General features: G+C 41.1%; 1 protein-coding gene across 4 annotated transcripts in view; it reads right to left on the minus strand.

Annotated features, from left to right (window-relative positions):
* Positions 1–21,026, minus strand: part of ELL2 (elongation factor for RNA polymerase II 2) — a 67,019-nt gene extending 45,993 nt beyond the window's left edge. Inside the window, exons 1-2 of one of the 4 annotated variants that reach the window (XM_053293507.1) lie at positions 20,676–21,026; positions 11,392–11,439 (exon numbers count right to left, since the gene is read on the minus strand). In XM_053293507.1, the coding sequence (XP_053149482.1) occupies positions 11,392–11,439; positions 20,676–20,807 (180 nt within the window). In that variant the 5' untranslated portion in view covers positions 20,808–21,026. Of the gene's footprint in view, positions 1–11,391; positions 11,440–16,229; positions 16,254–17,180; positions 17,390–20,675 lie in introns of those variants that run through there. The other 3 variants (XM_053293508.1, XM_053293510.1, XM_053293509.1) reach the window with 3 other exon arrangements.
* Positions 21,027–22,473: the final 1,447 nt, after the last annotated feature.

Genomic DNA, 22,473 nt, shown 5'->3' on the forward strand with positions numbered 1-22,473 from the left:
TCAAACTGAATGACCTGTCTACTGGGGCAGAGGTTTCACATTCGGAGGTGCTGTAACATTAGTGATTTAATGGCATTCCTTTTGCTGGTTTGTTAATCCCATCTAGGCACAGAAACACCTAAACATTTATGTTCTTCCTGTACTCCACTTCCTGGGCTCTAGAGGTACCAACATCCATATTCACATAATTATATTTACATACATAACTTTTTCATCACAAAGATGCATCCACATCTTGCTTCTTCATCTCCCCTGGTTTGAAAAAACAAGTAACATTCCAAGACTGTGAGCCATGGGGCACAGCATATGCTATGCAGCCGGTTACCCAGAACACCTATAAGCCCCAGAATTCTTCACTGATGCCTAGGAAGTCAATTTGGCCTTGACATTGTATGTCCACTCCACTCAAGTCTTAAGATAAGTTGCTAGGACCTCTTGCTTATAGAGCTTGAACACATAATTAGGATAAGATATCAATAACTAAAATGCAAATCTAACAACTGCACCATTGTTAAAAGATATTGATAAAGAATGAACTAAGACAACTAGGTATGTAACGTATTTCCAAGAAGTCAGTGAACAGTTTTGCTTTTCTTTCCCTCACGCTTTGTAGTGATTACTACACTACTGATGATCAGAAATGGGAAATGATGTTGTCATTTGAAGAAGTGAAAATATCAGTGTTCTGAACGTTTTGCAAGTGGTTCCAAGCAAGTAAGTTTTCCGATTAAGCTGGATGCAAAAACCACACTCAGAACAGATCAGCTTTTGTGCAAAAGAATAATGGAGCCAGCACAATATAACTACAGTGGTCCCTCGACTTACAAACTACTCGACATAAGTATTTTTCGAGTTACAAACGGCAGTTTTAGATCCGGTTTTAGATGCGGTTTCCTCGACTTACAAATTTTTAGATGGGGTTTCCTCGACTTACAAATTTTTAGATGGGGTTTCCTCGACTTACAAATTTTACATGCGGTTTCCTCGACTTACAAATTTTACATGCGGTTTCCTCGACTTGCCTGCCTGTTTACTGCCTGTTTATTCTTGAAAAGAAATGTTCCTGTGCAGTTTGCAAGCCTTACTGGGGGTCTGGGTCTTTTTCTAGCCTCCGGAACGCATTAATCCGTTCCCAATGCATTCCTATGGGAAACCGCTTTTCGACTTACGAATTTTTCGACTTACAAATGTGCATTCGGAACGGATTAATTTCGTAAGTAGAGGGACCACTGTACGCTGTTCCACCAATAATGTATTCTGGCAGAGATTATCAAGTAAATTCTGTACTGTGTAGAAGTCTAGGTTAACTGTATATATTTTAAAAAGAGTGAGAGAGAACACACCATCTGTCACAAGAACTACTGTACAAAGGCACAAGATAGTGTTTAACACTTCTTTAAATAAATTTACCCAAAGGGATCAATTCCAGAGATTTTACCCATTACAGGCAAGTGATCCATGCAAGGAAAGGTTTCTTCAGCATGTGGCAATTCTGTATAGGGCAGGAACCGACGAAGATGGGGCTCTAGATTCACTCTGGGTGATCCCTAGCAGGCAACTGCTTTTGTGAGAGGAGAGTTGGTCTGGTGGTAGCAAGCATGACTTGTCCCCTTAGCTAAGCAGGGTCTTCCCTGGTTGCATATGAATGGGAGACAAGAAGTGTGAGCATTGTAACATATTCCCTTTAGGGGATGGAGCTGCTCTGGGAAGAGCAGAAAGTTTCAAGTTCCCTCCCTGGCTTCTCCAAGATAGGGCTGAGAGAGATTCCTGCCTACAACCTTGGAGAAGCCACTGCCAGTCTGTGAAGACAATAATGAGCTATATAGACTAATGGTCTGACTCAGTATATGGCAGCTTCCTATGTGAAGGACTTTACTCAGAATCCTTGGCAGTGCAGATTTGCACTCTCCCCACTTTAGCTCTACAACAATCTTGCTATAGGCATACTCTTCATTTTTGCGTTCACCCAGACATAGGGCTCAATTAGTGTCTTTGCACAGTCCAGCAAGAATGTTTTATCAGAGTTAAGAGTTAAGGACTAGTGAGTATCATCTTTCACTCTACAAAAGAAGTTAACTTCAGGTTTTTGTGCCAACCCATACTCCCAACAGCCCCTCTATTCATGAAGTCTCTCTTTCCCCTTCTCTTTAATCTGCTTTGGAACACAGGAGTTGGTCCAACACCTGTAGCCCCTTGCCCGCTTTCAGGACTGGAAAAAATATGCTACACAGAGCAACACAGAAAAGATGACATGATCCCAAACCACTAGAAAAACCTTTCTACCACTTAAATTTGGCATACTATGAGGGCATTTTACCTAGTTCCTTCATTGTTCTCTCTCTGATATGTGCATTTACAATGGAAGAGGGGAGAGATTAGGACAGCTTGGCAATGTCAGGGTGGAAATGAGAGGAAGAACATTAAGCATTAAACCCACTTGACCAGCATTTTCTGTGACTCTGCCCATATGATGTCCAGGGGCTGGCTGAGGCCTTCACAAGCAGGGCAGAGAGTGATAATGGCACATACAAGAGTGCCATGCTTTTAAATTTTGATTTGTAAAACTGACTTTTAAAGCTTAAATTGTTTTGTATTGTATTTTGTATTGGGGAGGTTGTGATTTTGTGTGTGTTTATTTGATGTTTTAATGCTCTTTGTGAGCCACCCAGAGAACAATTTGTTACAGGGCAGCTAACAAAGCTTATTAATTATTATTATTATTATTTCTTGTTTACACAGTCAGACAGGTGTTATTGACTGGTTTGTTTTATCCAGAAGACATCGAGTCCTTCCCAAGGACCTGGGATGGCTGAATTTTATCATCACTGTTGTTGCTGTTATAATTATAGATATTGTCGCAGAATATAGGCTGTTCCCAGTAAAGCTGTTTTTTGTAATTGGCTGATGGTGATTTCTGTGGCCCCTATGGTGTTGAGGTGCTCCTCAAGTTGTTTTGAAATATCACCTAGGGTGCCAATTACCACTGGGATTACTTTGGTCTTTTTCTGCCACAGCCTTTCAATTTCAATTTGTACATCTTTGTATTTTATTTTTTTCTATTTCTTTTTCTTCTATTCTGCTATCCCCTGGTATTGCTATGCTGATTGTTTTAACTTGTTCTTCTTTCTTCTTGACTACAGTTATATCTGGTGTATTGTGTGGCAGATGTTTGTCTGTTTGTAATCAGAAGTCCCATAATATTTTTGCATCTTCATTTTCTACCACTTTTTCAATTTGATGGTCCCACCAATGTTTGGCTACAGGTAGCTTGTATTTTTTTATTTTTTTTGCAGATGTTCCAGTGTATCATCCCTGCTACCTTGTTATACCTTTGTTTGTAGTCAGTATGTGCAAACTTTTTACAACAGCTGATTAGGTGGTCCACTGTTTCATCTGCTTCTTTACAAAGGCGGCACTTGCTGTTTGTTGTTGACTTTTCTACTATTGCTCTTATTGCATTTGTTCTTAGTGCCTGTTCTTGTGCAGCCAGTATTAAACCCTCAGTTTCTTTCTTCAAGTTGCTATTCTTAAGCCATTGCCAGGTCTTGGTGATGTCTGATTTTCCACTTATATTGTGCAAATATTGATCATGCAGTGGCTTATTTTTCCATTTTTCTGCTTGGTTCTTGACTTGTTCTTTCTTGTAGGCCGGCTTTGTTTCATTGGTGTTGAATAGTTTCTCACTGACCATTTGAAGTGCATCTTCTTCAGTGTCCTTGATATATTCTTCATGGCCTCTTTTCTCCTCCTCCTCTACAGTTTGATGGACTTGCAGCATTCCTCTTCCACCTGACCTGCGAGGGAGGTATAGCCTGTCTACATCACTGCGGGGGTGCAGAGCATGATTGATGGTCATGATTTTCCTGGTCTTACGATCTAGCGTCTCTAGTTCTGTCTGGGTCCAGTCTATTATTCCTGCAGTGTATCTGATAACAGGTATAGCCCAGGTGTTTATGGCGTGTATGGTGTTCCCGCCATTGAGTTTGGACTTGAGGATTTTTCTAACTCTCCTGATGTATTCACTTCCAATTTTTCTTTTAACTTCAGTGTGTGCGATGTTATCAGCCTCCTCCTCATTATTATTATTATTTATTTCTTGTTTACAGTCAGACAGATGTTATTGACTGGTTTGTTTTATCCAGACTTCGAGTCCTTTCCAAGGACCTGGGATGGCTGAATTTTATTATCAATATTGTTGTTGTTATTATAAATATAGTTGCCAAATATTACATATAATAAATAAATAAATAATAAAAATAAAATATTGTTTTAATATTTAATATGTTAATGTTGTTATTGTTGTTGTTATTAGTGGCACCCAATCATGCAGGGACTGATAGAAGACAGATGTTGGGTGTGAGAGTATGTATCCTTATCCTGCTAGAAATGGGAGAGACTTACTACAGGTGGTGGCAGCAACTGGGTTTATTCAAACTTGTCATCGATGGATCAGGCCGGGTTAGGAGGCTAGTTCTTCCTTTGCAGTCATAGTTGTAAAATATTCTGGGCAATAAAGATTCAGAATTAATCCAAGTGAATAAAGATTAAGCCACCTTGGATTTTATCAAAAGAAAGTTAGGATACAAGTCCTAAGTAAAAAAAAATAAAGAAAATATCCTTAACTGCAGTTGGTGGCAAATCCAGTTTCGCTTCTGTGTAATGTGTTATACTGGACTGAGCGTACATGTGACAAGTGAGAGCTGCAGCTGGACTGTGCATGCAAGAGAGGCTTTTCAGATTGCCTTCCAACACAGCTCACTGCAAGCCTAGAAAGCTGCTCCAAGAGGGCAGGGGGTTGGGGATCTTTGGAGTGGCAGGTGATGTGGTTGCAACCAGAACGAGTAAGGTTTTAAGATGTACAATGAAGAACATAATGAGGCTGTTCTCATGAGCAGCCTAACCTGGGCTAGGGCAGCCTAGCCTGGGCTAGCCTGCTCGGATAGAGTGCTAGGATATGCATGGACCCCAGTGCTCCTGCCCATCCTAATCCCACTCCTAAGCCCAGCTCTTAGCCAAGGTTAAGGGATCAAGCACTCCTTTAACCCGGCTGCTGGGCTTGCGCATCTCCTCATGTGTCACGGAGCCAGAAGAGACACAGATGGGCACTTAGAGCACCTGTCTGATGGGGGGAATCCCCCATGGCACCGTCTCATTGCGCGGTGCCTTGTGGGATACCCAGAGGCCAGGAAAACGAGTCCCGGCCTCTGTTGATCCACTCTGTGCCCAGCAGCATGTGTCGTGTGGATACGCATCTCGCACACCAAAGGGACAAAGATTGATAGTCTGGGGGAAGGTAGGCTGAAAGCTGCCTTCTGCCCAACCTGTACAGTCGTGTGAACAGCCCCAATGTGCAAAATAACGGGAAATTATATCAAAGTATTTAGGTTACAAATTCTTATAGGTTATCTGCAATCTTTGGACAATTCTAGCTAAAGGAACCTAAGATCCATACGCTCTACATTTTCTTGTAAACAGTTTTCTATAGAAAAGATAAAGCAAGCTGCAGTTAAAAGTGCTTGCTTATGAAGTCCTGAAGATCTTGGGTATACTAACACCACTGTTCCCTGTCCCTATTTTACTTTACATTTCAAAATGTGATGAAAATGTTAATACCACTATCCACACAATAAGGGCTAAGAATGTAGTGAAATGCTCTCTGTATTTCCCCACACTCACACTATTCACCACAGTGATTCACTAAAGTCCAGGCCCAAGCACACTCTGAAGTGGGTTTTATTTTGGTAGGCCTTTTAGAAGGCATGTCAAAAGTAAGATATTAATGGGCTGAAGTTCTAGCAGAGGCTTCTTGTTCCTTTTAATATCTGTGTTTATAAAGGGAGAAGTAGAAGCATGTTGCAAGCTAGCTTTCCCCCTCATTTTTCCTGGGAATTCGGGTTTCTGACCTGAGCAAGACTGAGCGGAAGCTATGCATGGAAAAGCACTTGTAACTAGAAAGGAAGCGATGGAACTGCTGTCATGCAAACCTGAGCTGGTGCAAAGCAACCTGCAAAGACAACGCACCTAACCTGAATTTCTTGCATCCTTAATGAAGTTCCAGATAAGGCAAACCAGGGATCTGGAACATACAATGGTCCTTGAGAACTTGGACAGACTGTAAGCAATAGAGCCAAATGGTCCTGAAATTAGAGTATAAAGACCATCTTGTATTTCATGACCATTTGCCTTAACATACATAAACTTGAGAACAACACATACGTGATTAAGTGGACTTAGTCCACATATGCTTATGCTACAATTAATAGGATAGCCCTTAAGCTGTCACAAGACTTTGTGTTATTTGAAACTTCCTATGTTTTAAAATCCAAGTTGGACTTGCAGATCTTATATCTGGGCATCTGAATGGCAACCAGAAACTTTACAAGTCACAAACAGAATGGGTTAAGTTTGATTGGTTTGTTTAAGAAGCCAGACACTGGATCAGGAGACTAAGTAAATCAAACTTTACCGGTCTTTAAACTAGCAAAACGTTGAAGATTAGGCAATAAAAATAGCAGATGGTATTATCTTTGTAAACAGATTGTCAGTGAATTTGTCAGTTCTTCTGAGGAAGACACACAGATATTGTGAGTTACTCAATGCAGATGACTGACCAATGTGCAGCTGTGGTTAAACAGTAACTGGGATTACTAACAGGCATCCTTTCAGCTTCAGGCCCATTGCAGAAACAGAAAATAAGAAGGTGCAAAAGGAAGTACTTGCAATGGTGCAAGAACAAATGCTCTACTAGTAAACTGGTAGTTACTTTATATGTTCAATTTAATGATGTGTTTTTACATTAAGAACATATCAGGCCCAAGGCCTATCTAGTCCAGCATCCTGTTTCACCCACCGAATGCCTCCGGGAAGCCCTCAGGCAAGAGCTGAGATGGCATGCCCGCTCTCCTGCTGTTGCTCCCCCCTGCAACTGGTATTTAGAGGCTGGAGTGGCCTATTGCCCTCAGACTAGTAGTCATCGATAGACCTGTCACCCATCAATTTATCTAAAACCTTAAGGCCATCCAGGCTGGTGGCTGCCACCACAGCTTGTCGCAGATAATTCCATAGGTTAATTATGCATTGTGTGAAAAAGTACTTCTTTTTGTCAACCCCAAATTTCTTCCTTTTGTCAACCCCAAATTTCTTCCTTTTGTCAACCCCAAATTTCTTGGCAATCAGTTTAATCAGATGACCACTGGTTTTAGTGTTTTGAGAGAGGGGAGGAAATTTCTTTAGCAACTTTCTCCACACCATGCATGATTCTATAGACCTCAATCATGTCTCCCCTTAGTCATCTTTTTTCTAAAGTAAAAAGTTCCAGGTGTTATAGCCTTGCCTTAAAGAAGGTGCTCTATCTGATCATCTTGGTTGCCCTCTTCCACATCTTCTCCAGTTCTATAATGTTCTTTCTGAGGTATGGTGACCAGAACTGTGCACAGTATTCCAAATGTGGTCACACCATAGTTTTGTATATGAGAATTACAACATTAGCAGTTTTATTTTCAACCCCCTTCCTAATTATTCTAAGCATGGGATTTGCTTTTTTATTTATTTATTTTACAGTTGCCATGCACTGAGTGGACACTTTCAATGAGCTGTCCACTACAACCACAAGATCCCTCTCTTGGTCAGTCACTGACAGCTCAGATCCCATCAGTGTATACGTGAAGTTAGAATTTTTTGCCCCAATATACATCACTTTACACTTGCAAACATCAAACTGCATTTTGCCATTTTGTTACCCACTCCCCCAGTTTGGAGAGATCCTTTTGGAGCTCCTCACAATCTGTTGTGGATTTCACTACCCTAAATATTTTGGTATCTTTAAATCTGGCCACCTAGCTTCTTACCCCAGTTCCTAGATCATTTATAAATAAATTAAAAAGCAGTGGCCCCAGTACAGATCCCTGGGGGACCCCACTTCTTCCTTCCTTCCCATTTAGATAACTAATACATACCCTCTGTTTCCTGTCCTTCAACCAGATACCAATCCACACATGAACCTGTCCCCTTTTCCCATGACTGCTAATATAGTTTGACTTTTAAAAGTTATAAATATGGATTTTTATTCTGTATTGCTTATTTTTACAGAAGCTACAGTATTATAGATGTAACTGGATTGATCACTCAGCACATCTCAATATACTGCAATACTTTATCTAATGAGCTACACTACTCCAGTTGTAACAATAAGACACAAAGTTAAGAGAAAGCTATTTTGCTACTTATAATCACTATCTGAGTGGCCACATCTCAGTCCAAAGCCCACATTAAAATTAGAATATGTGGAACATTAAATGTTTATTAAATCTTACCCAAGTCTATATTTGCATTTTAAAAACGTTTTCCTCCCTTTTCTGACTTTGGAAATCCAGCCATCTTAATTCGAAACAAAGTGGCATTTAACCAAACTGTGGTAGTTTGGAACTACCACAGTTATAAAACTATAAGGCTGCATGAATTCAGGAAACTCCATTATTTATTGTATTTATATCACAATTTTCATTCATGGATCCCAAAGCAATATACAAAGGCTTCTAGCTGGGACTATCTAGGCCTTATTACTCCTACTACTATTAGGGATGTGCATGAACCTGTTTGGCGTTCTATGCCTAGAACGCCTAACAGGTTTGGAACCCCTGTGTTTGAACCGGTTCGGATGTGGGGGCTCCTTTAAGGCATGGGGAGGGTGCTCTTACCTCCCCTACCATGCTCCCCCCTCCAATGATGCTGTAAAAACTGCTTGCGTGGGGCAACTATATTCCCTCTAATACTGGAGGTGGTGGGCGCATGGGTGTGATACGCACACGAGTGCCTGCCACTTCCAGTATTACGCTGACCGGGGCGGCAGAGGGAATAAAGCTGCTCCATGCCAGCAGTTTTTACAGCAGCACCAGAGAGGGAAGCGTGGCGGGGGAGGTAAGAGCACCCTCTCCATGCCTTAAAGGAGCCCCCGCCTGCCTCCCAGGAGTGCACGGAACCAGTTCCATGCACACCCCTAACTACTATTATTTGCATACCACTTTTCAACAAAAAAGTTCTCAAAGTGATTTAAACAGAAAAAGAATAATATTCTGACCTGACCCAGATCTGCATGGAGATTGTACATTAAGAAATGCAGTTTTATTTGAAGTCTAATACTCAACATTCTTTAGAGCTGTGGTTCTTAATGTGGGGTCCTCCAGATGCTGCTGGACAACTCTCAGCATCCCATAATAAATTGTGGCTGGGGGAGCTGGGAGTTATAGTTCAGCAACATATGGTGGACCACATGTTAAGAACTACTGCTTTAGAACAAGAGCAAACTTGCTTTCAAACGGGTTTTGTGTGTGTGTGTGTGTGTGCGCGCGCTGTATGCTGCCTAGGTTCCCATTTTTAAGGCTTAGTGTAGCTCGATTTTTCACAAGTTGTCTCTGTTGCAATAAGGGAAAGCACCTATTTCTCTTTGCTCCCAGATCTATTCTTCCAGATTTTAAAAGTCTGAAGAAAATCTGCACCATACTGCCAAGTGATACCATAGCTGTATTTGTTTTATGATTTAATGCCTTTCTGACACAAGGGATTCAATGTGGTTTAGAAATAATCTATACAAACCAACTAAACTGATCAATAAAATTACACTCCAAATTAGTTAAAATTAATGATGTTGTTGAAACTCTTAACTGACCTCTTAACTCTACGAGTCTATGCTGTCCATAATTCCCATGTATATAAAAGAGCCCTGATCTGAATGCGCTGGAATTCTTACAATTTTTGTAATTGAAGTGAGATTAATTGCACTTTCATGTGCTGCATGGCCAGCAGACTGGACAGAAAAGTTGCAGCAAATCCCACTGTATAGGCACAAGCTCATAAGTTGCTGATTTTAACCCTTCAGTTATAGAATGAAATGAAATGGCACTATCCTGAACGTGGTGGCCAATCTCATCTGATTCAGAAGCTAAACAGGGTCATGGCTGGTTAATACTTGAATGGAGATACCACCTAGGAATACTGGATGCTATAGGCTTTAACCCCTACTAATTGGGCAAAGAGGGACTGTTTAAAAGGGAGGGGGGATGCACTCGTATTTAGCAGGGGAACAGCAACTGTTCCTATTCAACCCCGTACAGTGTCCCTTCCAGTAACTGCTGTTGGTGTGTCCTTGTATTTCATTTTAGACTGTGAGGGACAGGGAACCATCTTCTTATTTGTTTTAATATATAGGCTGCTTTGAGAACTTTTTCGTGAAAAGCAATAGTAAGTATGGTTTGTTGGCATATGCTCAGATTTTGCTTATTTTAATCCTTTAGTTACACAATGAAATGGAAGATGTATAATTAGACTGTCAAGTATAAAATACTTTTAATGTCTTGAAAACAAAGCAGACCCCTTGCAGTGGAAGAAAACGTTTCAGTGATGCAATATTTAAATAAGTATAGCCATTTATGCCCTGAAAACAGGGAAGATGCCTCCTCCCAATTGGCAGCTGCTTGTGCCACCTGGTCCCTCACAGGTGCCTTCACTGCATGGAGCTCCATATTCACCATTAGAGTTGTAAACAAGAGACATGTTACAGTGGCCAATCAGACTGATGAATCAATGCTGTCAGGAGGAGGAGAAGTAACATTGTCATTGCCTTGGCAACAGCTATGACACACACATTTCTAAGGTGCATCTCAGGAACACACATGTGTTTAAAAAATGAAAATGAATCAGAACCTGGAATACAGGTGACCTTTTGACTTTTATAAGAACATGAATCACACTAATTTTTTCAATCCAACGGAAATAGGTTTGCCCCTCACAAGTTAAAGTCACACAAGGCAGTCACACATCATCAGTGCAAAATCATCATTTGAATAGCTGGTGAAACAAAACTTCATAGCCCTCTCAAAACTATGTAGTAATGGAGTAGGTGGTTCTCTCCAAGAAGGAAATGCTATACTTGCTTTGCCACCATTAAAAAAAAAAAAAAAAGCACTGCCCCAGATATTTATCATTATTTTTTACATTTTATATCCCACTCTTCCTCCAAGGAGCCCAGAGTGGCGTACTACAAACTTAGGTTTCTCCCCACAACAACCCTGTGAAGTAGGTTAGGCTGAGAGAGAAGTGACTGGCCCAGAGTCACCCAGCAAGTATTATAGCTGAATGGAGATTTGAACATGGGTCTCCCTGGTCCTAGTCCCAGCACTCTAACTCATATTTGCAAATGTGACCTAAAACATGGGGGGGAAAGATTTTCCTTTACGAGACTCAACAAGGAAGGGTAGATGGAGAGAGTGCAGCTCAACTGCACCATATACACAAACAAATACAGTATAATTAAATCTGCTACGAAGCAAGAATCTATAACCATCCTCCAGCTTGGTGTGTGCGTGTGCCTAGATGATAACAAAAGCAAACACTCACCCCTTGGAGTCCTTGAAATTGGATGGAAGGTCGAGAAGGAATCAGATTCTACAGAAAAATAAGAGTGAACTTTCATTAGAATCAGTATGCAGAATCAAGACTACCCAAATTGCCATTTATTATTCTGTTCATCTATTTGGTATAGCATATGAACAAATGTAGAAGCACACAACACAAATGGAGAATGTTCAACACATACTGAACCTGAATTCTTAAGTAAAGTTATCTTTACCTAAAAACCAAGTGTAATCTGACTCAGCTGGCACAGCTGGAAAAGCATTAGATCCCACAAAAAATAGAAATGTTTTCCCTGTTTATTCTTCACATGAATAAATGTAAGCCCTACTAGTGTACTTGCTGGATATACATCCCTTGCCACTAATACAGACAAAAACAGATTATTAATAACATTTAAAGTATTTAATAGTAAATGGTCTGCTACCTTCTTGCAGCTTTATTTAATATATACAAACAAAAAACCTCTGCTAGTTAAATTTGTTTTGGTGCAAGAAAAACCAATGAACAGAACCTTTGGAAATGATCCAGATACAATAAAATTGAGTGAATAGCTTTATTGTAAGGATACTAAAACATGCTTTGCACAAAACACAGAAAGTGACAAAATAGAGATATTCAACTAATTGTTTAAGATCTTATTTGGTGCCTTACACAAGAAAAATGAGTTTGTAACAGCAAAGCATTTCAGGCTACAAAAAAGCAGAGGCGTTCAACAAATTTCAACATTTAATAACCAAAAAAATGTTTAAAATGCACCATATAAATTGATCTTTCCACTGCCTCTCATTTTAAGGTCATGCATTAAGAGAAAGAAATACACCTACTTATGTCTGATTTTTACAATGTTGCCTAAAGCTAATTTATCTGCTCATATTGCTTTCTAACTGAATTCCCTTTAGCACCTCAGTGAACAAATTCAGGATATATAAAGGAATGCAACAACTGTGGCTAAGCTATAGATATAGAAAAAAGTTTCAGCTTTGTGATACACTTTTCAAAAATACAGTTATAGACAGATCACTTAAACGCAACACATATATACATTTGTGTTTTCCTCCTCCTCAATTCCTAAGTTGCAGCCACACAAACATAGCGGACTTCAGAATTTAACTCAAGATTCATCATAATAAAACTGACACAGTTGAGCAAACAATGATAATCATTACTGAACACCTCTCTTCATTCCAAAATGGCTTGAAACAATGGAGACTTGCTTCCAGAATTGCAGACCTGAGCTAAGGTAAAGTGTGCCGTGGAGTCGGTGTCGACTCCTGGCGACCACAGAGCCCCAGGAGGAGTTTACCATTGCCTCCTCCCACACAGTATGAGATAATGCCTTTCAGCACCTCCCTATATCGCTGCTGCCTGATATAGGAGTTGCCCATATTCTGGGAAACGCACCAGTGGGGATTCAAACTGGCAACCTCTGGCTTGCTAGTCAAGTCATTTCCCACTGCGCCATTAGGTGGCTAAGGTAGCTGATGCAAAACATCCCACATGCCAAGCAGGTATCCACTTCCTCTATTTTCTCAATCACCTTCCACCCAGTTTTAATTTCAACATGAAAAAAGTTGAAAAGGGGTTAATGCATTTTTACTTTTAAAATATTGTTTTTAGTGTAAGAAAGATATAGTTTCCTTTCACTATCACTAAACTGGATTGAATTTGGTCCAAATCAGTTAGGGAGTTCTAGCCCACTTGTGCCTCAAAAATGCATGCATCTGCTCTCTTGAATTGGGGTGGATGACATAAACTACACCATGTATGTACCCCTACAGCTGTAGCAAATTTGATTCAAATCAGTTAGGCAGTTCACAAGTTAGCCCACTTGTGCCTCAAAAATGCATGCATCTGCTATCTTGAATTGGGGTGGATGACATAAACTACACCATGTATGTACCCCTACAGCTGTAGCAAATTTGATTCAAATCGGTTAGGCAGTTCACAAGCTAGCCCGCTCGGACCTCAAAAGTTTTATACGTCTGTAATCTTGAATTGGGGTTTATTACATCATCATAAACTATGCCACTGAGGAGTCCCTATGTGTCCCTATAACTGTGCCCAATATGATGATGATGATTACATTTATATCCCGCTCTTCCTCCAAGGAGCCCAGAGCGGTGTACTACATACTTGAGTTTCTCTTTCACAACAACCTTGTGACGTAGGTTAGGCTGAGAGAGAAGTGACTGGCCCAGAGTCACCCAGCTGGTTTCATGGCTGAATGGGGATTTGAACTCGGGTCTCCCGTGTCCTAGTCCAGCACTCTAACCACTACACCACACTGGCATATTGGTCCATGCATTGCAAAGTTGGTGGGTGGGGACACACATGAATGGACACACATGGATTGCCAGCCGATCTCATAAAAATTCCACCATATTAATTTTCTACACCGTATCTCTAAAGTTTTTCAAGCAGCTGAACTGAAATCTTTGATGAAAGATAATCAATGTGGTTTAAATGCTATACTGAAACAAATTGAAAGTTTTAGGTGGAAAGAATTTTTTTAAAAAATATTCACTATATCAACAAAACAGATAATCACATGTGTAATAATCATCTGAAAACAATAATTACAAATTTGAAATTGCCCAACTTGCATAATATTGCTTTGGCATCTGTTTATTCTTACTAATGAGTTTTATGAAACAATGACTGACATTTGGACTAGCACTGCACACATGCAGCAGTGTAAGCGCCAGACTACCACTGTACTGATACTTGAGCGGGGGAAGGGGTGATTTTTGCCCAACTCCACTTCCCTCTGAAGCCCACTGTGCATCAGAAAAATATGTACCTGAGGGCTGTACAACTTTCAGGAACATAGTTTAGTCATGCATGGTAAGTTTCAGAAGGAAGGGGAAACTGGAAAAACTCGCCCCTTCCTCTGCTGCAGCAACAGTGCAGTGGTCATCTGGAACTTGCATTGCTGCACATGCAGAATGCTAGCCTGGATGCTGGCCAATAACTTTTTAGAAACAGAATGTTTTGTACCTCACATTTCTGCACTTAAGTGACCTATTCTTTGCTGGAAGGAGATAATTCGGCTAGGGTTTTAGAATTGCTGCCTTATAGCTATTTTAATGCTATTTTGCTGGGTATTTGCAAGTATCAATCTATGCCTGCCTTTCCTAAACCTGAAGGATGATGAATGAAATAAAATTAAATAAATGTACATGCACTACTATGGCCCTGGATCACACCAATTCAAGTTCAAATACCAGTTGCACAGAAACAGCAGAGTATTCACATACTGAAAATCCAAACAAATTTGCAATAAAGGTCAGTGTTTTGTGAATCCATGCAGAACCTGATAGCATAAGATATGCTTTTGTAATTAAACACTTGAACATTTCTTAATTCATAAACCATGTTAAAGTATTTGCTAAACATAAAATGACCCCTCAGAAATGCTCCTCTGGAGAGTATTCAGACGTATATTATGCCTTTCAGATTTACAACATAAACAAAAATTGTATCTAACAATTTTTCAAGGGTTTGCTACGTATCTGTACTTGATTATAAGTCTGAGTAACTATGTGGTTCTAAGAAAATGAAATGCAATCCTCCAACATCAAATCTGAGAACACTGTACACCTCTTGGCCTTGTGCAAAGTGTCCAATTCCATAATGGCAAACATTTTAAATATCACAAAACTGAATTGCGGACTTTAAAACCAAGCAGAGTTGGACACAAAGGTATGCTGAGAGTCTCCTTAATCTACATATTATTGTTCACTACCATCTTCATTTTCAGTTCTGTGTTGCCTATTTATTTTTAGATTGTAAGCTGCTTTGGGCAGAGGCCTGTCTATTATCTTTTGTAAAGCTCCCAGTATATTTATAGATGCTGTATAATCAACCTTGAAATGCATATTCCAGTTTTTCTGTAAAATGCTATGCTTACCCTTTACTTGCCTTAAAGGTTGGGCCTTATTTAAGTAATACTGGATGTGGGAAGGGAGCTAGATACTAACATGCCAGTTATCTGACCCCAAAGGATCTACATAGGAAGCTGCCATATACTGAGTCAGACCACTGGTCCACCTAGCTCAGTATTGTCTATACAGATTGGCAGCAGCTTCTCCAAGGTTGCAGGCAAGAGTCTCTCTTAGCCCCGTTTTGGAGATGCCAAGGAGGGAACTTGGAACTTAGTTGTTTTTCCCAGAGCGGCTCCATCCCTAAAGGGGAATATCTTACAGTGCTCACATACATAGTCTCTCTTTCATATGCAATCAGGGCAGACCCTGCTTAGCTAAGGGGACAAGTCATGCTCGCTACCACAAGAACAGGTCTCCTTACATGATACTGTGTGAAGATCAGCAACAGGTTGTCCACATTTTAACTGACAGCCAGAACAGTTTGACTCAGAATCAGAAGTTCTCAACATATTGGGAGTATTAGAATTCTGAAAATATTGCATCCAGAGCGGAAGAGGGATTAGTAGAGAAATAAGACAGTTAGTAGATCAATAACAGAACTATGAACACCTAACCCCAAAGTTCCTGCTTTTATTTATGGGCACATAAAAAGCTTGCCCTCACACACACAACCCTCAGATTCCCGCAGTATTAGCCAAGGCCACCTCCAAGAGAGTGATTGCATTTAGAATAGTGCCAGCGCCAGCTTGGAAGCAGATCTAAGAAGTCTCATTACAAATGAAGCAGCAAAGTCGGGTCCACTGAGAAATGCCTCCTGCCCAAATAAACTATTTCGAATTATCCATTCAACATTAAATGAAAAGGTTGAAATTTCCTTTAAAAAATCAGAATAGGCTAAAGCCACGTAAGACACAGGATACAAACAAGATCCACTACCTGAACCATGATCTTTTTGTTGTTGCTGTTGAAAGTATGACATTCAGCCCAGTTTTTTCACAGTATCTATAAATCAAACACTATCATTGTTTTGGATAGATAGAAAAGCAGTTTAGAAATGTAATAAATATGATGCATACAATATGCACTCAGATTTAGCTGAAGATTGCAAATATTTAAAGGGTAACATTGCCTAAGGCAACTATCGTAAATACACTAGGGAGAAAGCCCCATTTAACACAGTGGAACTTACTTCTTACTAAGCATGCATAAGACTGCACATCACTGAACAGAATCAGTACCAAGTGTACTTGTGCATTGAGAGGCTCAGAAGATATTCTGAAGGTTACCCTTGCTGTCAACATCTCACAAAAAATTGTATACTAAAATGGCTTAGGATCTTTGACTGATCAGGCAGGAAGTGAAGATCTATTGTTCCTTACAATCCCTTCATGTTTGAATTTAATTTTATGCAGGAGGCTGTCAATATAATAATAGTTAGACATGTATGAATTTAGTTCCTTTTTCTTTCTATCATATATATACATTAGCTCATGGGTATTGATCTCTCTTCTATTTGAACTCCTAGAAGAACTATTCTTTCAGTCAGAGATATTTTGCCTGTTTTCCTAAATAATTGCAACCAAAAGCTGATGTACTTTATAGGGATTTAGAAGTGCAGACTTTTGATTGTATGAAAGTGCCAAAACTAGCACTTGTTCAAATAAAATCATTCATTTTAATATCTAATTTCTAGCTCTGTATCTATTACAATTATAAGCAAGTTCTGCTCCCTCATAAATTCTCACTATGTTGCATCTTGTAGAAGACACTTTGCATACAAGGACACTTTTTATGAGACAAGGGAACAGCAACAGGCTTGGTTATTTGAGTTTCTTGTTTAGTCAATACAGACGTATACCTTATATAGAAGATAAATACTTTACTTACCATGCAATTGTATGCATAATTGTTTACTCAGAAGTAAGTACCAATTATTTCAATGGAGCTCGTCACAAGTAAAAGTGCACTGGAATTCAACTTAAGTACTGTTTGTGAAATTCTAGATTCTAAACCATCCTTGCATTAAAATCAAGTTTTAGTTAATCACATTTGATTATATAAAGACAAACACAATTACTCTTCCTCCAAGATGAATTTACCTGCAAAAGCAGGGAAGCTGATGTCAGCACAAACCTTGCTTATGTGTTGTAACATGCAACAGCGTCACCGATTTCAGATTAAATCAGGTAGTACATATACCAAACTCCATTCATGTAAGAGTCCAGAATAACTCTTAATTTCAAGTTTAATTATACCATTTCACATGAAAATTTTTGTCTAAAAATTATGTATTTAAATGCTCAACAAAAGATCCCCATTGTATCACAAAACAGAATGTCTTGCATTAAATGGGAATGGTATTATTCACTTTGAGAAACAGCCATATTTTCAGCTTCAACAAAATATTCAGAACCACTTTAAAGCTTACAAAATAGATACTAATACTTCAGTATGACTACATAATCAATCAATCTTTATTACGGTCAAAGACCAGCATAAACTATATAATCTCTGTCACGGCAAACTAACTGAAGTCACGGTTTCAGGATGGGAAAGATCTCTAATATTGGAGGTAAGCAAGCATACCATGTAACTCAGAATTTTATGTTAAGGAACTGCCATAAATTTCATTTACCTTAAGTAAAAAAAGATATTTAGTTTAAACTTAAAAAAACACGCACCAACAAGTTGGGTTCAATTATTAGCGTCCTTTAAAAAGCATAAGGGTATGAGATACAACTAGATCTCCAGCTACACACTGCTTTGTTTGAGTTCTAATTTCTGTTAATAATAGAAGGGGGAAGGGGGATGGAAGGCATGGTCTACATTTAAAGCTGCAATCAGTAGAACTTGAAAAGCCATCCCATCCCCCAGAATGAGGCTTGTAAGTAAGTATGCTATTGGAATAACTGCAGTTTGCAGTTGTTTAAATAATATATACAGGAGAAAACTGCAATTCAAAGTTAATTTCTGAGAATGATTTGGCAGAATTAAAAATTTCCACTAAGGGTTAACAAGGGAAAGAGCTTATATACAATATAATTATGCAGTACAACAAAACCCCAGGGTGGCTTCATTCTGTTGAATGCTAAAGGGGCAGAGGGAAATTTGGGCTGGACATGCTAAACAGAAGAGGAAAGCTCATTGAAGAAAGCTTACTCGTGTACTCTATTTTAGATTCATCCACTTATTATGAGGGGAAAAACACCACCATTAGTCATAGGAAAAGGCACAATTTGGAGCTCAGTTCTGGGAAAACCATGTCTGAGTCATCTTTCCTCATGAAGAATTGCACAGGGAGAGAACCACCGAGGCTCAGTCTACTGTCTGTCAAAACCCTGTTGTTTAAATTCTGTCTGGTTTTAGTATGTTCCTGGTTTATTTTTTAAGGACTGTTCCTAGAACTGTTTCAATAGAAGCCTTTTAGAGAAAGCTTGCCGACACCACAAAAGACATACAGCTCTATTAAAAAAACACACAACTTGATTAGCACCTTTTTTCCCCCCACTGGAAGCACTCAACACACAAACAATTCTCTACACTCAAACAATTTCTCAAGATTTCTTTCAGCATAATAGGAAAAACCAGTAACAAAAGAAGCTTAGGAAAGGGGGGAGGGGGCTTAATTTGAAATTCCATGTTAAGACACCAGTTGATTAGAGTTTAATCCTCCTTGCTGAGGCACAGAGCAGCGCACGGCCACTTTTAATGTACTCTGAACATTAAAAAGGGAAGGCTCAAGTTTCCATTGGAAAACTACAGCAAGGAAAAACTGCAAAGAGGAATACTAACTCTCCTATCCCCAACCTTTGCGAAAGAAGTCTGACACCGAGATCTATCTTGTGTCCCCTTTTTCACTGACCTACTGACCCAGAATTTGAACAACCACCACCAATATTTATATACTGCTTTTCAAGAAGAGTTTCCAAAGCGGTTTACAGAGAGAATAAATAAATAAGATGTATTCCTGTCCCCAAAGGGCTCACAATCTAAAAGAAATGTAAGACAGACCCCAGCAACAGTCACTGGAGGTACTGTGCTGGGGGTTAGATATAGGGCCAGTTACTCTCCCCCTGCTAAATAAAGAGAATCACCATGTTAAAAAGGTGCCTCTTGCCCCGTTAGCAGGAGTAAAAATTTGTATATTATCTCTCTTTCCCTCCCTGCTAAAAATAAAAAAAACATACATGAAACAGATATATCTGCAAGAGGGGCACATTTAAAAAGAAATGGGAACCAGACACAACTTCCCTAGCAGTCCCAAAGCAGCAAATGTTTCTTTTGCTCTCCCAAATTTAAATTTGTTTCAGAATTTGTTTGAGGTGCTGAACTGTGCAGCACTTATTTTCACCAAAAGCCAACTGTGAAACTCATCCTGACACAAGTTCTCAGACCGCAGCTGGTAGGAAGCCGGCAGGCCCCGCAAATAAAAGGAGAAGGCAAGTATGAAGAAAAAGGGATGAGGATTCTAAACAGAAAGAGGGTTTGGTTTGAGGGGGGCGAGGAAGGGGATATTTTCCTTACAACATTACAAAAGTGTTTAATAAATCTGTCATAGTTGTCACTGTCATTTAAAAAAACAAAACTTAGTCATCTCACATTTCCAGGAAATACAAAGCCTGAAAAACGGGGTCAGAACGAACGAACGAACACACACACAGGGAGAATTAAAAAGAGAGAAGATCAGCAGAGAGAAAAACTAAGCCCATAAATAAGTGACAGCTCAGCAGAATCTGCCTCATCTGGGAACGGCTGGCTCCGGTCACCACTAGCTCGAGAGGCACTAGCTGGCACCAGCACCAAGAAAAATGACTTTGTGTTAATGCCATTTTTAAAAGATCGGCATCAGCCACAACCACCCTCCGCTGCCCTCCAACTCTGAGGGGAGGGGGCAGCTGTGGCTGCGGCACTTGATGCCCCCATCCAACTTTTTTTAAAAAAAAATGCAATCGAAAGAAGAAACCCGAGAAGTGGGAGAGAAAAGGGGGAGGGGGTTGGATTTCTGTACTTTAAAACACACACACACACGCACACATTATCCCATAGGCGCTGACCATACGGAACAACGATGGCAAGCGAATGTCTGGTAGTGGGGAGGCACAAGAGCCCTATAAGGGAGCCATTGCCCTCAGCCTGACCCAGAGGAGCTTACTCAGCTGCCCCAAGAGCACAAGGCGGCCAGGTAGGGGCCAACACTCCCTCCCCCCCTCCAAACCCTAGTCGGAAGGAGGACGGGTTGGGGCTTGTCGTCGCCCGCCTTCCCCTCGACGGGCGGGAGCACTCCCTGCTGCCCCCATGCCCCCTCCCCCGCCCTGTGGGTCACAGTCGTCGCCCCCTTGGGTGCGTGACGGCGGCGTCAGCAGAGCCCCGGGCGCCCCTCACCTTGCTCCCCTGGTAGCTCTCCAGAGCTCGGAAGGCGGTCTCGGTCAGCTTGACATGCAGCACCGTGATGTGGTCCTGGGTGACCCTGCCGCAGGACACGCCATACCTGCCCCCTTCTTGCAGCGCCGCCATCTTACGACGACGCTGGTGCTGCTGCTGCCTCCCACCCCGCAGCCACTACTGCCACCGCTGAGGCCCCCAAGCCGCCGCCACCACCGGAGGCTGCTCCTGCTGCTACGGCGGCTACAGCCATCCTGCCGCTGACGTACCAGCCAGCGCGCAGCCGCCACCGCCGCGGCACCCCGCCCACTCGAGCCTCGCGGCCGTCCGGCCCTCCCCCGCCCCCACTGCACACCTAGCCACGCCCCCTTCTCCCCACACGCGACAGGCCCGCGGCCGGGCCGCTCCACGCACGCCCTTCCCCACGCGAAGGACGCCTCGCCCACCCGCCTCCCCGATTGGCCAGACTTCTAGCCAGGTTGCGAGCGAAAGGGGCTTACCCGAGCTCAGCAGGATAGGAGGGGCGGGGCTACCTGCTGACGTCAGCACAGATGGTATTTAATCGCGTTTATATCGTTATTGACGCTCGGGATTGAGTCATCTGGGGGGTCATTATGTACCCTCGCATGTTAATGGCCCTACTGTGTGCGCTGAACCCCCCCCCCCCTCCACTCCCGTATCCACTTGCTGGTGCGATTTCCTCCCCACATTTTTCCTGGCCACTCTCCAGAGAGCTGTTCTCCCTAAATCATCTCCCTTTGGGGACGAGATTTTTGTGTCCACACACACTTTCCTTTTCTTCTTTCCCCCACCAAACATTACGCAGCCTGGAGCGACTCTAGAACAACCAGTTTAGTTAATCAAAGGGGTGGAAAGGACATTATTTGGGGAGCAAGGATTTTGCTCTTCATTAAACACAGCAATAAGGTAATTAATGTTGTTCGTTTATTTACCTTGTTAGTGAAGCTGAATGTCGTGACAAGAAGCAAATTTGTCTACAATTTTCTTTGGTTCTGGAGACATGGACAACTTTTTCCCCAACACCCACTAGTCGCTTAACCAGTCCATCTGTCATTCATTCAAGCTATAAGGCCATAATATACTCTGACTGGTATACAATGACTGACGCTTTAAAATTCCAGTCTGGTGGATGTGAGAGCAAAAGGGGGTCCCCCTTCCTACCCCTTAGAGTCACCCATGCCCAAATGCCTGTCACCCATGCCCAAATGCCTGTTTCCTTCCTTCATATCCTTCATATCCATCCTAGCTCCAGGATGCATCCTTCAACTCTGTTGCTGTTATTATTATTATTTTTACATTTATATCCCACTCTTCCTCCAAGGAGCCCAGAGCGGTGTACTACATACTTGAGTTTCTCTTTCACAACAACCCTGTGAAGTAGGTTAGACTGAGAGAGAAGTGACTGGCTCAGAGTCACCCAGCTAGTTTCATGGCTGAATGGGGATTTGAACTCAGGTCTCCCCGGTCCTAGTCCAGCACGCTAACCACTACACCACGCTGGCTCTCTTTATTACTCTGGAATAATGGGTGTGTATTGTTATTGTTGTTATTGTGCTAATTGTACGATTACAAATACAGGTTAAAGTACCCAAATAAGTTTTCCAAGTCAACATTTTATTATACTTTAACCAGCCAGTTTGTGAGTATGACAGTGTGGTTACATGGTATTAAAGGATGACTAATAAGGGTTACATCATCTCAAGTGTGTAATACCTCCCTTTCCTTTGCTCCAACACTGTTTGCACATATTATAATGTGTGACAGAATCCTAAGCGTG

Source organism: Hemicordylus capensis, chromosome 2 (genome assembly GCF_027244095.1).
Source record: "Hemicordylus capensis ecotype Gifberg chromosome 2, rHemCap1.1.pri, whole genome shotgun sequence".
Classification (NCBI taxonomy): Eukaryota; Metazoa; Chordata; class Lepidosauria; order Squamata; family Cordylidae; genus Hemicordylus; species Hemicordylus capensis.